Genomic DNA, 20,415 nt, shown 5'->3' with positions numbered 1-20,415 from the left:
TGGTACATTACATATGCAAAAAAGATTCTTATTAATAGTTATTTCCTCTTTGAGCCATTCCACTTTACAGAATCACTATTATGTTGGGGCATGCTGTTCATAAGATCTTTCACCTATCGCTATTAGTGAAAAGACCTATAGGAAAGACTGAGTAAGTTGGAAGGAGGTCTGGAAATGAGATTGAAATAGATGACCTTGAGTATATACCTTTGAGAGACAAGAACTGATTTCTCTTGAATAATGAAGGAGTACTTTATTCCTTATGAATGATAAAATATACTTTGCTAGGGAGAAAGTGAGCTCCTAATTCAAATGATCCCTCATAGCTCTCTTGGAGCAATGTGCCAACACATGGTGCCATCCTGCTCTAAGTTGGAACATTTCTTCTTATCTCTTACCATACTGACGTTAAATGGTAGGAAATTATTTCAAAGTCTTGAGAAGTTACTGGGGCTGTAGCAAAGCAGGCAAAAGAGTCATTCATCATCATGTCTTGGCTACTATGAAGAAAAAGCAAAAACAATGGGACAGTGACTGTTTGGTGGGAAGAATTTACCAAATTCTGTCCTTCCTTGATTTCTTTACTATTTTTTCACATCTTCTCAGTAAAAATCTTTCACATACTTTACACTTCAATTGTCCTATGAGTCCCATTTACTCAAAGAAAGATGTCTTTATTTGATAGCTATGTTTCTAAAATATCACATGTAAATATGTTTTAATTTAAAATATATTAGAGGGGGCAGCTAGGTGGCACAGTGGATAAAGCACCAACCCTGAATTCAGGAAGACCTGAGTTCAAATCCGGCCTCAAACACTTGACACTTACTAGCTGTGTGACCCTGGGCAAGTCACTTGACCATCATTACCCCACAAAACAAAAAACACACACTGACACACACACTCACACAAACAAAAACAACAACAAAAATATAATAGAACTTCTATTAAGTGAATGATCACTCTTAAATTTAACTGTTTCACAACCTGATTTTCATAGTTAGAATGAACTTAAAATGAATGTGTACATGTATGCTGACACACATGGTCCTGTCTCTTTGTATATCTTTGAATATTCAGAGACATATCTGTCTGTCTGTCTATCCATCCAAACATTCCTTCATCTGTGGAAGAGCTATGAAAGAACATGAATAAGATTTGCAAATCATTAAAAAGCATGTGTTGGCTTCAATCTACTCTAGGGTAAAGAATATCCTCTTTGATGAGATCACAGATCCATTAAAGTATGGAAATAAGTGTGTATTTTATATTTTATACCAGTTTTTGCTCCTTTATTCATAAAAGATGAATTGTACAGCATATATTTCCTATTGTTGCTTCTTGATTCTCTTGGCCTTGTTCCTGATTTGTTTTGGATTAGATAATGGGGGTATCAATTAATCAATCAGCACACATTAATTAAGCAGATACTATGTGTCAGGTATTGTGCTAAGTGTTGGGGATACAAAAAGAGGCAAAAGACAGTCCTAGCCCCAAAAGGAGCTTACAAGTGAATGGAAGTGATAACATGCAAACAAATATATACAAAGCAAGATGAATAAAATATAAACATCATATGTATATGTGTGTTTATGGAAATGACAGAAGGAAAGCATTAGAATTAAGAAGGGTTGGGAAAGGTTTCCTGTGGAACATGAGATTTTAATTGACATAAAGGAAGTCAGGGAACTCAATAGGTAGATTTGAGAAGGGATGGTGTTTAGGCATGGTGGAGGGCCAGAGAAAATATCCAGAGACATGGAATGTCCTGTTCAAGGAACAACCAGGAGGGTTAGGGTCACTGCATGAAAGAGTATGTGACAGGGAGTAAGGTCTAAGAAGACTAAAAAGGTGAGAAGAGGCTAGGTTGTAAAAGGCTTTGAATGCCAAACGGAGGATTTTGTAATACATTCTGGATGTGATAGAGAGCCAGTGGAGCTATTGAATGGGGGCGGGGGGGGGGGGGGAGGGGGGGGAGTGGTGAGGAGTTCAGACTGCTTCTGTGTTATTTCCTCTTTCCATCAGCTTCAGGTAACTTCTCCAGGAGGATTTATAAGTATTTGGAAAAGGCAGAGAAGGAGGTAGATAGAACAGGTGGTTGAAATCCTGAGGAAATGTATTAAAATTGCCCAATCATCCAAATGTACTTAAGCTTAATCTCCTGATACCAGAGAAGCCATGTTACTGCACTTGGGTAATATCTCTCAACTCGCCTCTGGCATTTCCTCCTTTACCTTCTACACTCTTGATTTATTGATTGTAATGGACCCTCTTACCTAGATTCCATGTGGCCACGCTAGAGTTCCTTAAAAGTCCCACACAGCAATCTGGATTGTTTAAACAGGTTTGGGGGACAAATAGGGAGTGGTTGGTATTGCTTCAAATGGCCCACTAAAGCTTTAGGACTGCTCTATTTTGGGGTAGGAATATGGTTGATGATTTCACAGTCTAGTAATGGAAAGTAGTCTATTGGATTCATTTGGAATATAGTCAAACTTATTGCATTTAATTAGTACCAATGCAGTGTAACGATTGGAATAACGCCACCTGCTGGATACTTACTGTAGAAGAGTTCTACCCATGAAGCGAAGGTCTTTGAGGGCAAGACCAGGAGTCTTTTCTTTGGCGGGAGGAAGTGACGCGGACTAGTGGGAGGAGGAAGGAAGAGACTGGCGCTGACTCTGGGGCTCTTGCCTTTGGACTCTGGTGGAGAGCGGAGCTAGAAATGTGCTCTCCCTTTAATAGATAGGACTCTAGGCCTTTCTCTCTCTTTACCAAATTCTTATTCTCCTTAATAAATGCTTAAAAGTTTAACTCTTGCTAAAGCTTATAATTTATTGGCGACCACTCATTAGATATTTTAGACAGACTAGCTAGAATTTTAACCCTTAACAGCAGCTTTAAGGTGAACATGGTAGTCAATTCTTCCTCTTTTGCCTCTTTCAGTGATTGGGAATGGATCAGTGAACAATCATTTATTAAGCACTTATTGTGTACTGGGCATTGCACTAAATAAATATATAGTCACAATATATAGTTATATATTTTTGTAGATATATACAAACCAAACCAACAAATAAATGTGTGTGTGTGTGTGTGTGTGTGTGTACGTGTGTGTGTACGTGTGTCTGCCACTGGGTTAGATCCTAGGGAAAGAGCTCCAAATGGCCCAGTTGTGTTGAAGACTGTAGCCACAGGGCTGTGTTCCTTCATCATTGAAAGCAAAGCTTTCATCTTTTTTTTTTACAGAAGCCCAGTGCTTTTTCTCTTTTTTGTTATACTGCTAATGGCATTGTAGAGCACATTACTACTTATAAATTGCTACCATATATGCCAGTAATGGCTAACAAGTCTGTGCAATATCTGATGGCTTGTTTGTTTCTTGTGGGAAAAGTATGCGCCAAGCATATTGTTATAGCTCTACTTTTCTACTTTTCTATCAGCTATAGCTTTGGAGTTAATGAAACTGTGATGGGTATCAAATAAATAGGTTCAACTTTTATCAGTTTCAGTTTTAATATAATTCAGTGTGTAATCATTTTACTGTCAACCTTAAAATGAAAGCAATTATATACCTATTTGTGAGAGTCTACAGTATGTTCCCTGAAACTCTATGGCATTGATCTTTCAGTGATTAGATATATAAGACAAAAAAAGTATTATTAACAATTCATAATGACTGCATATAGATTCATATCTATAATTTTGTGTTTGCCCTCAGCTGAAAAATCACGTATTTATTTTCTATGTCCTTAGGTCTATATATAAATATAGCCACATATATTTATGGTGCATCTTAATCTTCTTTAGTATTATCTTTTGTGTAATGATGTAGTCTTTAGGGAACACTAATTGTTATCTATCTCTTTGCTACTTAAAGCAATCTTGGAACAATTTCCATACATTTATGGGAATGAGTCATTCACTTATTTGTTCCCTTTCTTCTTTAAACTTCCTTTTACTTCAATCACAATGATAATATTTTCAATAAATTCACTTAAAATTTGTGTAATTTTGAAAACTCTAAGACAAGGCATGCTCATACACGCAAAATAGTAATTTATGTTTCCAGTTTCAAGAGTATTATATTTTTCTCTTTCTACAATTGTTTTCTTAGAACTGCAAATATATATACAAACACACATACACAGACATATACACACATTGTCATATGTCAACCCCAACACATACAGACACACAGATACACACACATATATACATATATATATATAAACACATCCATATGCACATCCACATCTGCATACCTATTCCTATACCTAAATAGATAAATATCACCTTCCCTTTATAAACCTTTTAAAAAGGAATCTTGATTTGCCCTCAGTAGTCAATAATGGCTTATAGAAATGGGCAAATTACTATTGATAGTAATTCCATGTATACCTATTTTATATCCAGCATTGTGTTAGAAATTATGAGTCATACCAAAAAAATTAAAAGGCTCATTTTATCTTAGATTGTTAAAATCTTAAGGCCAGTGCTAATGATGACTTTTGGGGTATCTATGTGACACAGATTAGAGGTTTGAACTGTTATATATATTACTGATAATCTTTTTTTTTTTTGACCTACCTATTCCTTTCTTACAAAATATATTCAGCAAAAAACCAAAAAAACTAACAACCCTATTAGATTGTACTGTTATATATCTTCCATTTTACATAAACATTTTAAACTGTTAGCATGATAAATAGAAAAAAGGAAGATAAATGTGATACAGGAGTAATTCTAAGTTCACAGGACTGTATTTAGCAAAGGAGGAAAAGAGAGACAATAAAGCTTCTGTAAACTTTAAAATCCAGGGTTCAAAGCTTGTTCCTAGAAATTTCAAGCATATATATACATATTACCTCTGACCTTCCTCAGAAATGGTGGTTAATGACTCACCAAGGTTCATAACCCAAATTTTAAATTATAGATTTGAAGGGCATTTTTTCCATTTTTATTTTTCTGCTGAATTACTCATAGGGAAGTATTACTTTCTTTAAAAAAGCAATTATACTGAATCATTGCAATGATAATAGAGTTTCTCTATGTTCTATACATTTGTTCTTTCTCATATATGCATATCTCTGTCTCTCTATTGTGGCAAATAAAATGATATGTGGCCGTCCTATTGTTGTCCAAGGTGTTAGGGAATTTAGCTGGGATTTATAATATTTGTTGCCTAGAAATTAGAGGCTCCTGCACCAGTTTAGGGGCATTAAGCATTTATTAAAGTATATTAAATATTAGTAAATAGATAGATCACATGGCTCAGAAAGTTAAGAAGCCCTATCTACTGGGGCAGCTAGATGGCGCAGTGGATAGAACACCGGCCCTGGATTCAGGAGTACCTGGGTTCAAATCCGACCTCAGACACTTAACACTTACTAGCTGTGTGACCCTGGGCAAGTCACTTAACCCCAATTGCCTCACAAAAAAAAACAAAACCCTATATTCCTAAGATAGAGGGGAAAGAAAAAGCAGTGTGGGAGAGGGAAGAGCGTGCAAAGAGAGTGAGAGATCCCTCTCCAGGGATTTTTAACCTGTTTTAGGTAGAGGTGGGTCACTCCACCTTGATCCCAGCTAATTGGCTGGTAACATTCAAGTCCATTGATTGACATGACTTGAAGGTGGTCTTAAGTTAGTTAACTTCCTTTAGCTAATTAGGAAGGTCTATCTACATTTCCTTTGAAATTCTCCTGACTCTGGGGTGGCCCTGCAAAACCAGCCAAAGTTCCTGTGTGTGTGTGTGTGTGTGTGTGTGTGTGTGTGTGTGTGTGTGTGTCTGAGTCCCCAGAATCCTATTATTTTCTCACACTATACAAGATATCCCAAAAGTCTTAGTGCAGCTTATGCAATTATAAGCTTCAAGACACAATAAGGCTCTTCGAGAAACATTTCACTCAGGAAGCTTCTCAGCAATTCAGATGAAAAGGCTGTTGGCCCTGAGGCCTGTATTACCCTAAACTCCATGCCTCCTTTAGCCTTAAGCTTCAATATATTAAAACTGTACTAAGACTTTTGGGAAACCCTGTACTGGGTGTTGTTTAGAGCTTTCTGAAGGAATGTAGGGTAAATGGATTTTTCCCCTTGGGAGTTGCACATTCTCAGTGAAAATTGAAGTTACTTAACAAGCTCTTCCTATTTTTAAGTCACTTTACAGTACTTTAAAGGCATCTAGGTGGGTAGAATAGTGGATAGAATTCAGAGCCTGGGCGTCAGGAAGACTTATCTTTCTGAGCCCAAATTTGGCCTCAGCTACTAGTTATGTGATCCTGGGCAAGTCACTTAACCTGTTTGCCTCGGTTTCCTTATCTTTAAAATTATCTGGAGGGGCAGCTAGATGGCACAGTGGATGGAGCACCGGCCCTGGAATCAGGATTACCTGAGTTCAAATCCGGCCTCAGGCACTTAACACTTGACTAGCTGTGTGACCCTGGGCAAGTCACTTAACCCCAATAGCCTCACTAAAAAAAAAAAAAAAAAAAATTATCTGGAGAAGGAAATGGAAAACTACCCTAGTATCTTTGCCAAGAAAATCCCATATGGGGTCATGAAGAGTTAGACAGGACTGAAATAACTCAACAAAAACAATACTTTAGAAATATTTTTCCCCAAAGAGTCTTTGAGGTTTGTTGTGAAACATTGTAAGTGTTAAATTTAAAAAGAAATAGAAGGAATAAGTGAATGTATTTTGTCCACTGGCATGCAGTAAATCAATCATGACTCACAGATGAGATACACAGACTTCTGACACATGGAGAGAGCTTCATGCTTTATAAAGCATTCCTGTTCTAAAAACACAGTAACATGTCATTCCCTGCTCCTGCCCAACATACCTTTAATGGAGATGTTAGTTAATAAAGAATGAAGGAATAAGATTTAAAGGATGACTATGAAACTTTAATGTAAATTGTATTTATTTTTGTGTATCTTAATAGAGCAAAAGATGAACACTGGTATATTTACTATTTTTTAATGATTTAAGTAGAACAGAATATTTAAAAATTTAAATTCTTAGAATAAATGACAAATTTCAAGTTTTCCAAAAAACTCCTTTTAATGAGATGACCTTGGTTCCACCCAAACTATAAAAATAGAATTTTATTTTGATAGAAAAATAGATTCCTTCCTTACATTCACAGTAATTCTCATCTGACTTTCTAAAGGCATTTTGGGGGATCAGATAATAAAAACATTATTATTGGAAATCTGTTACTTAAAAAGTGCTCCAGTACTATATAGCCTAACCAAGATGATATTTTTTGTTATAGAGGTGTTTTACTTTAATAATGAACAGTATTTAAGCATTTTCTTCTTTTTAAAGTGATGTTTAGCAAGCTATGAAGGGAGAGAATAGCTTATACAATTCTCATCAAGGACAGAGACCTTTACTTCTGGTTTGTCATTGCAAGCTACATTGGAAGTGACTTATGGTCAATATCACTTCAAGGTTCTTGGGTGACCTATGCAAACTAATTTATTTCTGGGCAATAGGAGTCCACTTCCAAAGGAAATGTCACAGGCTGATATTCACACTCTTGTTGACAGTCTCAAGAAAAGGAGAATTGATTAGCAAAGGCTAGGAACCTAAGCATTCCCCTAAGCATAGTAGTATTATTTAATTTTTAATTCAAACACTGACTTAGTACATAAAAGAGCTGATAAAAACAAACAATAACTTACTTTTTGTGACAACACCTTCCAGGCGAATGATGTTTGGGTGGTCAAATTGTCCCATGATACTAGCTTCTCTTAGAAAATCCCTTCTTTGCCTGTCCATGTGACCACCTTTCAAAGTTTTGATGGCAACTGGGATCTCTCTTTTCCCTGGTGTTTTCAAACGTCCACTGCAAACTTCTCCAAATTCACCTTGAAATAAGAACAAGAGTTTAAACATAGTGCCCATATTTGAGAAGAATTGCATTGTCAGTGTAATTTCTTCCTTTTAATAAAGCTGACTTCTCCCCAAGGGCATCATTTTCACATGAAGAACTCTTTTTAAAAAATTGAGAAGCTCACAAGCTTGTTCGGCATCATTGATAATGAATTGTCATGGAATAAACATGCAAAGGGCACCTGGGTGGTGTAGTGGATAGCGTGCTAGGCCTGAAGTCAGAAATACTCATCTTCCTGAATTCAAATCTGGCTTCAGACACTTACTAGTTGTGTGACCCTGGGCAAGTCATTTAACCTTTTTTCTTAGTTCCTCATCTGTAAAGTAAGCTAGAGAAGGAAATGGCAAACCACTCCATTGTCAAGAAAAGCCCAAATGAGGTCACAAAAAGTCAGACGGGACTGGAATGACTAAATAACAACAAGACATGCAAATGTTGTATTGTAGAACACCTACTAGTGAAAGATATTCTTGAACAACTGAACTATTATAATCAACACAGCATGTGATTCTAATGATGTCTAACAGGAAAAAAAATCAGTATGTAAACTTTTTGAATCTGCTATCAATATTGACCTATAGGTCAAATGCATATTATGTTTAGAGAATACATGTACTCAGATGGTTTTTTTGCAAGTTGGTCATCTCTGAATTTCATCTGTCTGTAAGAAAGGAATCCTGAGGTCATGTAACCTAAAATCATAATTATATCAGTTCATGCTTAACACTAAAAGGACTAGAATTTAAGAATATTTTGAAGTACCAAGCTGTGTTAATTGATACACTGTAATTTTTTTATCCATAAGGCAAAGAAAGATGGCAGGATGAGTTTTTTTGAGTTGGTTGACATGTCTGGTTCTTTTAGTTAACTCATTCATGATCATATGGCTAAATGACCAGTCCCATGTCAGTGAATAGGAAGCACACCAAGTTATGAATTTTCTTTGGCTTCACTATATGAAAACTGCTTTCAGGATTTACTACTTTTATTAACAATCGCTTTTTGTTTATCTACTATGTGCCCAGCACTATGTGAGAAATTATGAGGAAAAAAGAAAAAAAAATTGCTCTATTGTCAAGGAATTTATTCTCTAGTTAGGGAAATAGAACAAATATACTTGAAACAATCTGTAAACTATACAAGACAGTCTACAATTAAGTAGTAAATCCTGATATTGACTATGTGCTACAAAAATTCAGATAAAGAAGATTCATGAGGTTAATGAAGGACAGAAATCTCTTGAAAAGATAGGGCTTGTTTTTGTTGCTGTAGTTCAGTCATTTTCAGTCATATCTGACTCTGTCATCCCCTTTAGGGTTTTCTTGGCAAAGAGACTAGAGTGGTTTGCCATTTCCTTGTCCAGTGCATTTGATAGATGAGGAAACTGAGGCAAATAGAATTAAGTGACTTGCTCAGAATCACATAGGTAGTGTCTGAGGCTAGATTTGAATTCAGGAAGATGAGTCTTCCTGACTCCAGGTCTGGCACTTTATCCACTGCACCACCTAGCTACTCTGATGGGACTTGGGTTGAGCCCTAAAAAGTATGAATACAATTTGGAAAAGACTGAAGTAAAGATGACCATTCAGGGGCAGCTAGGCGACTCAGTAGATAGAGCACCGGCCCTGGAGTCAGGAGGACCTGAGTTCAAATCTGACCTCAGACACTTGACACTTACTAGCTGTGTGACCCTGGGCAAGTCACTTAATCCCAATTGCCTCACCCCAAAAACAAAACAAAAAAAGATGACCATTCAAAGTAGTGAAGCTACTTGTGTAGAACCTCTTCCAGGTCTACGTTCCCCACACTTGCTCAAATTGTCAGATAGAGTGGTAGTAGCTACTATTTCCTCATGGTCAGTGGGCTCAACCTGAAGATAATTGGGGTTTTGACACTTATTCATGAGCTTCTAACCAGTGTACTTCTCTTTTATTGTCAGCTAGACTTAATTAGCTTATAGAAAGTATATTTAATAAGTAGGTATAGCAAGCATAATTAACAGACATCTCCGAAAACTCATGTCCCATTCTTTCTATACATAAGGTTACTAGAGATAGTGACCTAAAATTACAAGTAAGATGGCTATTATGTGTATGGAAAACATGTGTGGCAAAGGGATAAAGTCCTAAGTCCTGATTAATGGGAATTCTTTTTTCCCTTTAATGAGTCCTCATAAGGTTCCCCATGGGTGTTGCTCTCTGCTGGGCTCCAAGTGTCTGTGCTTCTATAGAATCCATAACATGTACTTCTCTGCACCCCTCAAGGGGTCACTTTTCCTTGTGGTGTTTAGTTTGTCATTGGTACGTCTCTCAGCATCTGTTGTAGATTCGACCATCCATCACTGCTGTTCCAGGGGCACTGCTATAATGCCAATGATCTTTCAACCTTTTGAAGTTAACCACTTAACCACGTGACCGATAGAATTTTCTCTCTTCTCTTCTCCTCTTCCTCCCACAAGATGGGGATTCCCTCTCTGGATTCCTGTACCACTGGATTTGGCTATCACAGCTTTGATTCCTATCTGATTTGCTGTTTTTAAAACATAACTCTGTGGGACATAGTGGATTCTCATCAATATATTTCCTGTGTGACATCATCTGTTATTCAATGACACAAATGTCTGTAATATTTCACATTGATTAAGGATTTGTTCATGCCTGGTTTACTTTTTTTTTTTTTTTTAGTGAGGCTATTGGGGTTAAGTGACTTGCCCAGGGTCACACAGCTAGTAAGTGTTAAGTGTCTGAGGCCGGATTTGAACTCAGGTACTCCTGACTCCAGGGCCAGTGCTCTATCCACTGCGCCACCTAGCTGCCCCCCTGGTTTACTTTTTGATCAACTGACTCAACAGAATTTTCTGATTATGATAATTAAGGTGGGGATAGAAACCTGCTGATATTTTACCAACCTAAGAAACAGTTTATTTAGTGGGGGAATATGTTTGGATAAGTAAGGGGGGCACAGTAAACAATGTAGGAAATGAATTAAATAGGCTTTAATGCCTGAATGACCATGCTATATTTAGGAATTTTTCAGGAGTGAATTACCTACTAGTATACCAGTTAATAGTTGTACTATCCCCTGTACCCACCTCTTTTGTGGTATGTTTATTTTGGTATTTTTAAAATAAAGGCAGTAAAATAAAAGAAGCCAATTTTGTTAATAACACTAGTTAAAAGTCTGGTGGGGAGGAGTTTATAGATCATAGGCTCCAAGTTAGGTTTCTGACTTACTAGGGATAATTTTAACCCATCAGCATGGATAAATGAAAATTTGCTAAATTCACCTGGAGGTCTAGTAGGATGTTAGCACATAAAAGAAAAAAAAAAGCAAACTAATATAATGGCAATCACAGAAAGGAAATAAAGAAAATTGCATAATTACAAAGCTTATTATATTTACATATAAAGATAATGTAGATTTTAGCTTTGGAAATGTTCAGAAATGCACACACACATGTAAATGTACACACATATAGCTTTGGCCAGACATGATTGAGTTCTTTAGCACTTCAATACAAAGGTGCTCAAATTTTATTCTTGCAGTAATTCTAAAATCAAAGATAATAAGCCACTTTTTAAAAATTTAAATCCCAATCAGTTGTGGGATCACTGTTCTTGTGAGCATAGAACAAAGACATTTCAGTTATTCAGTTCTCTTTACAATGGTGGTTTTCATTTTTTTAAACTCAGGCTAAAGCTTTTCTCCTGTGGATATTAATGATAAAAAGAAAGGAAGTTGATCGAAACTTTCCATATTTTTCTTTCAAGATAGAGCACTTTGAAGGAGGGAATGTTGGATTTCTATTTTTAATATGTGGTCTATCTGGGCACACTAAGGTAAATGAAGATTCATCTTCAGATCACCTTGATTCGCTGTGATGAATATTCAAAGCAAAAAATAGGTTTTCCTATTTTTCCCTATAGTAAGACTGCTGGTGGATAGAAAGATTCAGCATCAATTTAACACCTCTCATCTGCTATGAGATGCTAATCCATGGGATTTTTCTTTCACATTTCATAGTGTTTCAAATAAACTTCTAAATATAATGAAATGAATGGACTAATCTATTGGTATTTTACCAAGAGTGACACAACACTGTTTTTCTTTGATTTTTTTGTTGCCTGAATTCATGTATCTTATTAACACTAGGCAGGTGTTTCTTCACGTGAAGCATTGCATTATCAAGCTGTTATCACACTCATTCTACTGGCACCAAACACAGTTGTCTCAATTAGGAACACTGAAAGCATTCTTTCTGTATATTCCAGAAGTTCAGTAAGAGGGCACATCTGAAATCTTTGTTTTCCAAGCTAGATGTCTCAGGCAGATAGATGAAAATAAGTGAATTTAACTGTATAGTTTCTGATACTACTGATAATTTTTTTTTGGGGGGGAATGGTACCTAGTAACATTGGGCAGCTAGGTGGTGCAGTGGATAGAGTACTGGATGTATAGTCAGTAAGTCTCATCTTCCTGAGTTCAAATCTGGCCCCAGACATTAGCTATGTGACTCTGGCCAAGTCACTTAACCCTTTTTACCTCAGTTCCTCATCTGTAAAATGAGCTAAATAATGAAATGTCAAACCATTCTAATATCTTTGTCAAGAAAACCCCAAATAGGGTCATGAAGTGTGGGACATGACTAAAATGACTCAACGACAACAACAATGTAGTAGTAGTAGTAGTAGTAGTCATATTAGTAGTAGTAGTAGCAGTAGTAGTATCAGAATAGTCAAATTTGTACGTCTGGACTTAATAGATACATTAAATCTAATGAAGCCATGGGGGCAGCTAGGTGGCACAGTGGATAAAGCACCTGCCCTGGTTTCAGGAGGACCTGAGTTCAAATCTGGCCTCAGACACTTGACACTAGCTGTGTTACCCTGGACAAGTTACTTAACCCTCATTGCCCTGCAAAACAACAACAACAACAAAACCACAATTATATATCTAATGAAGCCTGAAATGGGGATACAGAGGAAGGCAAAAAAACCAAACCAAACCAAAACAAAACATCAGGCCCTGACCTAAAGGAACATATATTCCAGTGAGGGAGGTAACATGGAAATATTTAAGTTTATATAAACTATTTACAGAGTGGATGGAAATAATCTGAAAAGGGAAGGCATTCATAGGTAGATAGGTGTGTGTGTGTGTGTGTGTGTGTGTGTGTGTGTGTGTGTGTGTGTGTGTGCGCACATGCCAGTCAAAACCTCCTATAAAAGGTAGGAATTGAAGTGAAATTTGTAGGAGGCAAGAAGCTAAGAGGTCCAGGTGAAGTCTTGATAAATTCCAGGCATAAGGGATGCTTAGTTCAAACAGAAGATGGGGCGTCTTGTTTGAGGAACTTCAAACTGACCAAAATGACAAGGAAATGGAATATGTAGAGGGAAGTAGAGTGTTAATAGCCTGGAAAGGTGAAAAGGGTCCAGATTATGAAGAGCTTTAAACGCCAAACAGAAGACTTTGTATTTGATTTTGAAGACAATAGGGTGCCACTGAGCGTTACTGAGTAGAGGGATGGTATGATCAGAACTATGCTTTAGAAAGATCACCATGGCAGCTGAGTGGTTGATGTATTAGGGGATAGACTTGAAGCAAGGAGACCAGTTAGAAGGTCTACAAAATAGTCTAGGAAAGAGGTGAAGAGGATCTGAGCCAAGGCTTTTTCCCAGAGTTCACCTATAAAGGAGAGGAGGGAGACTGGATAAGAACTATCCACAATAGTCAGATTAAGTGAGGGATTTTTAAGACTGGGAGAGACACAGATATATTTGTAGGTGGCAGTATAATGAACATACAGGAAGAAACTGAAGATAAGAAAAATTTTTCTGGAGCAGTCTGGAAAGGATGGGGTCAAAGGTGCATGTAGACAGATTTGCCTTGGAAAGTAAATGGGTAAAATTTTCATGTGAACCTATAGTGTGGATGAGATAGTAGAGAAAGATGTCTGAGTGGTGTTAGATTAAGGAAAAGGACTTCTGGATCATGTGGTCAACAAGATGGCAGACTAGGTGTTTTCTCTGATCTCCATGATATCTTACACCTTCCCATAATAGAAATTTTAGAACCAAGATAGAGCAACTTCAGCTATTTTCAGGGTCTAAGATACCTGGAACCCAAAAGAAGGCAAACCAAACCAAACCTAGGAAGTGATGATCAGTGACTTTGAGCTCATTAAATACCCCTATTCCACCTGCCATGATACCAACAGCAAGACTGTACTAGCAGACCCAAGAAAATGACACAAGCTTACATCAAAATCCACCTCTACACTTTCATCTGCGTTCTTTCTTTCCAGTGCTATGGATACCCCAGATCCAGGCCAAGAAAACTTGCTTAGGGCTTGACAGCCAGCTTTGCCATAGCCCTGTAGGATCTAAGGTTGCTGGAAGCTGCAACCTGCAAGTACAAGTGCTGCAAAACTCTGAACTGCTGGCAATGAGGGAAAACAGACTTGAAACTACTAGTGTTGGGCCAGAGAACTGAGGAACAGATGGAACGGGGCAGGGCCCTCACATGTGACACTGTGCATATGGGGGTATGTGTACTGCACTTCTCTAAGTCTGAGAAAAAGAGCACAACATCCAGTTCTGACCACTTGAAAAGCAGTTAAAGTGGAGACCTAGGCTGGTCAACTGTGAATTGCCCAGTGTGGGAGGAGGCTGAAGTACTCTCAAAGATCTAAAATTCAGCCTTCCCAAGGAAACCACACTCAGAATGGAAAGAGTCAGGAATAGTACAATAAGGAAAATGAGGAGAAAATATTGAAAGTCCCAAAGACTTCAGGAAGCAAAAAACTAGAAGACCTTGAATATAAACAGATAAATCAACAGGAAACACAACAATAGAGATAAATATGACTTCTAGATCTAGTAAATGAGTTCAGGTATCTATAATAAATACTGCAAAATAAAAGAAAATGATCCAACACTTGATGGTACTGAGGACCCTGTGGCATTTGGGAAGAATATGGAAATACAACATGCTATTCTTAAATGGGTTAAAGGAGAAGTGAAAATTATAAGAGCAGAAATTATGTTCTGCACAACAAAAATAATTAACAGATGGGATAAAAGGTGGGGCGGAGCCAAGATGGCAGGGAGGAAGCAGCAAGCTGTCTGAGCTCTCCTTCTGTTCCCTCAAAAAGAACATTAAATCAAGCCTCTGGACGGATTCCGAAACTACAGAACCTGCAAAGAGACAGAGAGACACAGTCTTCCAACCAGAGATAATTTAGAAGACTTAAGGAAAAGGTCGGTCTGGCTTGGGCAAAAGGGAGGCCCAGTGCAGGGCAGCAGCCAAGCGCTGAGGGGGTCGGGGCAAGTCAGCAGGAGCTGTGGTTCCACAGCCGAACAAATGAGGCCCCTGGAACCTGGCTCAAAAATCTGGTGGCCAAGAAGGACAGTGGAAAAACCTACCTGTACCAGCTGGGAGGGCAGGCTGTAGGGCCATGAATGGGACAGGCGGGATCAGGAGCCTGGCCAAGTGCACCCAGACAGGAAGTGCAGGGGGTCGAACTGCACACACTATAAAGGCCTCAGAGTAAAAAGCCGGTCACACAGCACCTATACCCCTGCACAAGAAGCTCAAAACAGGGACCCTGGTGCCCCCAGAGCAGACCTCAACTTAAAAAATAAACAAACAAGCTGCAATAATGAGTAAGAAGCGAAAAAGAGCCCTCTCCATTGAGAGCTTCTGTATCAATAGGGAAGAAGCCAACACAAACTCAGATGAGGACAATAGCCTCAAATTGCCTACATGTGAAGCCCACGAGGGAAGGTGAATTGGTCTCAAGAACAAAAAGCCTTCCTGGAAGGAAGGATTTAAAAAATCAATTGAGAGAGGTAGAAGAAAAAATGGGGAGAGAAATGAAAGCAAAACAAGAAAACTATGAAAAAAGAATCAGCAGCTTGGAAAAGGAAGCACATAACTTCACTAAAGAAAACAATGCCTTAAAAAATTCATTTGTCCAAATAGAAAAAAAGGTGCATAATCTCACTGAAGAAAACACTGCCTTAAAAAATTCACTTGGCCAAATGGAAAAAAAGGTGCATAATCTCACTGAAGAAAACAATGCCTTAAAAATTAAAATGGGACAGTTGGAAGATAAGGAATCCATGAGACACCAGGAATCAGTCAAGCAGAATCAAAAGAATGAAAAAATAGAAGAAAATGTGAAATACCTCATTGGAAAGACAACTGATCTGGAAAACAGATCGAGGAGAGACAATCTGAGAATCATTGGACTGCCTGAAAGCCATGACCAGAAAAAGAATCTAGACACCATACTCCAGGAAATTATTAAGGAGAACTGTCCTGATATCATAGAATCAGAGGATAAAATCATCATTGAAAGAATCCACCGATCACCTCCTGAAAGAGACCCCAAAAGGAAAACCCCAAGGAATATTGTAGCCAAATTCCAGAATTATCATGTGAAGGAGAAAATACTCCAAGCAGCCAGGAAGAAGCAATTTAGATATCATGGAGCCACAGTCAGGATTGCACAGGACCGCCTGGGAGCTTCAACATTAAAGGACTGCAAGGCTTGTAATATGATATTCCGGAAGGCAAAGGAGCTTGGATTGCAGGCAAGAATCTATTACTCAGCAAAAATGTGCATTTTCTTTCAGGGGAAAAGATGGACATTTAATGATATTGGGGACTTTCAATCTTTCCTGGTGAAAAGACCAGAACTGAATAGAAAATTTGATCTTCACATACAAGACTCAAGAGAAGTTTAAAAATGTAAACAGAGGGGAAAAAATAAAGGTTACCCAATTAGATTAAACTGTTTATATCTCTACATGGGAAGATAATACTCATAAGTCTTAAGAATTGTAAATGTATTTGGGCAGAGAGAAAGAGTTTGCACAGAGGGTATAAATATAAATTGTCTTTGATGTAATGATACAAAAAAAATTAAGGGGTTAAAAAGGGAGTCTATGGGGAGGAGAGGAAAGGGGAGGTGGAATGGGATGAATTATATCATATGAAGAGGTGGAAAAAAACCTATTACAATAGAGGGAAAGAAAGGGGGGGTGAACATTGTTTCAACCCTACTCTCATTAGATTTGATTCAAAGAGGGAATAACATATACGTTCATTGGGATAAAGAAACTTAACTCATTCTTTAGGGAAGCAAAAGGGGAAGGGAAAGGGGGGACTGATAGAAGGGAGGACAGAAGCAAGGGAGAAAAGGGTAAAGAAAAGAGAGGGGGGTGATAAAAAGGGAGGGCAGTTCAGGGGAGGCAGGGGTAAGAAGTAAAACATTGGTGAGGAGGCATAGGGTGAAAGAAGAGGGGAAAAGTACAAAGGGGGTAAATAGAATGGAGGGGAACAGACAGTCAGTAATAATAACCGTGAATGTGAATGGGATGAACTCTGCTATAAAACAGAAGCAAATTGCATAGTGGATTAAAAACCAGAATCCTACAATATGCTGTTTACAAGAAACACATTTGAAAAGGGAAAAGGCTGGAGCAGAATATATTATGCTTCATCTAAAGTAAAAAAAGAAGGGGTAGCAATCCTTATCTCAGACAAAGTGCAGGCAAAAATAGATCTCATTAAAAGAGATAAGGAAGGAAATTACATCTTGCTTAAAGGTACTATAGATAATGAAGTAATATCAATATTAAATATATATATACTCCAAGTGGTATAGCATCCAAGTTCTTAGAGGAGAAGTTAAATGAGTTACAAGAGGAATTAGACAGTAATACTATACTAGTGGGGGACCTGAATCTCCCCCTCTCAGAATTAGATAAATCTAGCCAAAAAGTAAATAAGAAAGAAGTGAAAGAGGTGAATTGATTACTAGAAAAGTTAGACATGATAGATGCCTGGAGAAAATTGAATGGGGACAGAAAGGAATATACCTTTTTCTCAGAAGTACATGGCACATTTTCAAAAACTGACCATGTATTAGGGCACAAAAACATCATAGTCAAATGTAGAAAGGCAGAAATAGAAAATGCATCCTTCTCAGATCATGATGCAATAAAAATTACATGTAAGAAAGAGCCAGGGAAAAGTAGAATGAAAATCAATTGGAAACTAAATAATATCATTCTAAAGAATGAATGGGCCAAACAACAAATCATAGAAACAATCAATAACTCTATCCAAGAGAATGAAAATAATGAGACAACATACCAAAATCTATGGGATGCAGCCAAAGCAGTGCTTAGGGGAAAATTTATAGCTCTAAATGCTTACATGAATAAAAAAGAGAAAGAGGAGATTAATGAATTGGGCATGCAGCTTAAAAAGCTAGAAAAAGAACAAATTAGAAATCCCCAATTAGATACTAAACTAGAGATCCTCAAAATTAAAGGAGAAATTAATAAGATTGAAAACAAAAAACTATAGAATTAATCAATAAAACTAAGAGCTGGTTTAATGAAAAAAACATACAATAAAATAGATAAAATATTGGTTAATTTGATTAAAAAAAGAAAGAAGAAAACCAAATTACCAGTATCAAAAATGAAAAGGGTGATGTTACCACCAATGAAGTGGAAATTAAATAAAAAATTAGAAATTATTTTGCCCAACTGTATGCCAATAAATTTGACAATCTAAATGAAATGGATGAATATTTACAAAAATACAAACTGCCCAGGTTAACTGAAGAGGAAATAAAATCCTTAAATAAACCCATATTAGAAAAAGAAATTGAAAAAGCCATTAATGAATTCCCTAAGAAAAAATCCCCAGGGCCAGATGGGTTCACAGGTGAATTTTACCAAACATTTAAAGAACAATTAATTCCAATATTATACAAGTTATTTGGAAAAATAGGTGAAGAAGGAGTTCTACCAAATTCGTTTTATGACACAAATATGGTGGTGATACCAAAACCAGGCAAAGCAAAAACAGAGAAAGAAAATTATAGACCAATCTCCCTAATGAATATTGATGCTAAAATCTTAAATAAGATATTAGCAAGGAGATTACAGCAAGTGATCACCAGGATAATACGCTATGATCAGGTGGGATTTATACCAGGAATGCAGGGCTGGTTCAACATTAGGAAAACTATTAACATAATCAACCACATCAATAAGAAACCCAACTCAAATCACATGATTACCTCAGTAGATGCAGAGAAAGCTTTTGACAAAATACAGCACCCATTCCTAATAAAAACACTAGAGAGTTTAGGAATAGGTGGAGCTTTCCTTAAAATAATAAACAGTATCTACCTAAAGCCATCAGCAAGTATTATATGCAATGGAGATAAATTAGAGGCCTTCCCAATAAGATCAGGGGTGAAACAGGGATGTCCATTATCATCCCTATTATTTAATATTGTCCTAGAAATGTTAGCTTTAGCAATCAGAGAAGAAAAAGGAATTAAAGGAATTAGAATAGGCAAGGAGGAAACAAAACTATCACTCTATGCAGATGATATGATGGTATACTTAAGGAATCCTCGAGAATCAAGTCAAAAATTACTTGAAACAATTAACAACTTTAGCAAAGTAGCAGGATATAAAATAAATCCACATAAATCATCAGCATTTCTATACATGACCAACAAAGTCCAGCAGCAAGAGATAGAAAGAGAAATTCCATTTAAAGTAACAGTAGATAATATAAAATACTTGGGAGTCTACTTGCCAAAACAAACCCAGGAACTCTATGAACACAACTACCAAACACTCTTCACACAAATCAAATCAGATCTAAATAATTGGAAAGATATCAATTGCTCATGGATAGGCAGAGCTAATATAGTAAAAATGACAATACTGCCTAAATGAATTTTCTTATTCAGTGCCATACCAATCAGACTACCTAAAAATTATTTTATAGAGCTAGAAAAAATAATAACAAAATTCATCTGGCAAAACAAAAAGTCAAGAATATCCAGGGAAATAATGAAAAAAAATTCACAGGAAGGTGGGTTAGCGGTACCAAACCTGGAGCTTTACTATAAAGTGGCAGTCATCAAAACTATCTGGTACTGGCTAAAAAATAGAGGGGTAGATCAATGGAATAGGCTAGGCTCAGGAAATGCAGTAGTAAATGACACTAGTAATGTAGTGTTTGATACACCCAAAGACTCCAGCTTCTGGGATAGGAACTCAGTATTTGACAAAAACTGCTGGGAAAACTGGAAGATAATACGGCAGAAATTAGGCCTCAACCAACATCTTACACCTTATACTAAAATAAGGTCAAAATGGATACATGATTTAGACATAAGAGGTGATACCATAGGTAAATTAGGAGAGAAAGGAATAGTCTACCTATCAGATCTTTGGAAAGGAAAACAGTTTATAACCAAACAAGAGTTATAGTATATTATAAAATGCAAAATGGATGATTTTGATTACATTAAATTAAAAAATTTTTGTACAAACAGAAGCAATGCATCCAAAATTAGAAGGGAGGCAGAAAGCTGGGAAACTATGTTTGTGGCCAGTACTTCTGATAAAGGCCTCATCTCTAAAATATATAGGGAACTACATCAAATTTATAAGAATCCAAGTCATTC

General features: G+C 37.0%; 1 protein-coding gene across 7 annotated transcripts in view; it reads right to left on the bottom strand.

Moving 5' to 3' along the window:
• EPHA6 (EPH receptor A6) overlaps positions 1-20,415 on the bottom strand; it is a 1,203,504-nt gene that overhangs the window by 238,578 nt on the left and 944,511 nt on the right. For all 7 annotated transcript variants that reach the window (XM_043994222.1, XM_043994223.1, XM_043994224.1 and 4 more), the window contains one exon: positions 7,690-7,875. In XM_043994222.1, the coding sequence (XP_043850157.1) occupies positions 7,690-7,875 (186 nt within the window). The remainder of the gene's footprint in view (positions 1-7,689; positions 7,876-20,415) is intronic.

This window comes from Dromiciops gliroides, chromosome 3, assembly GCF_019393635.1.
Source record: "Dromiciops gliroides isolate mDroGli1 chromosome 3, mDroGli1.pri, whole genome shotgun sequence".
Classification (NCBI taxonomy): domain Eukaryota; kingdom Metazoa; phylum Chordata; class Mammalia; order Microbiotheria; family Microbiotheriidae; genus Dromiciops; species Dromiciops gliroides.
The sequence above is the reverse complement of the archived record's forward strand: the minus strand, read 5'-3'. Positions and strand labels throughout refer to the sequence as shown.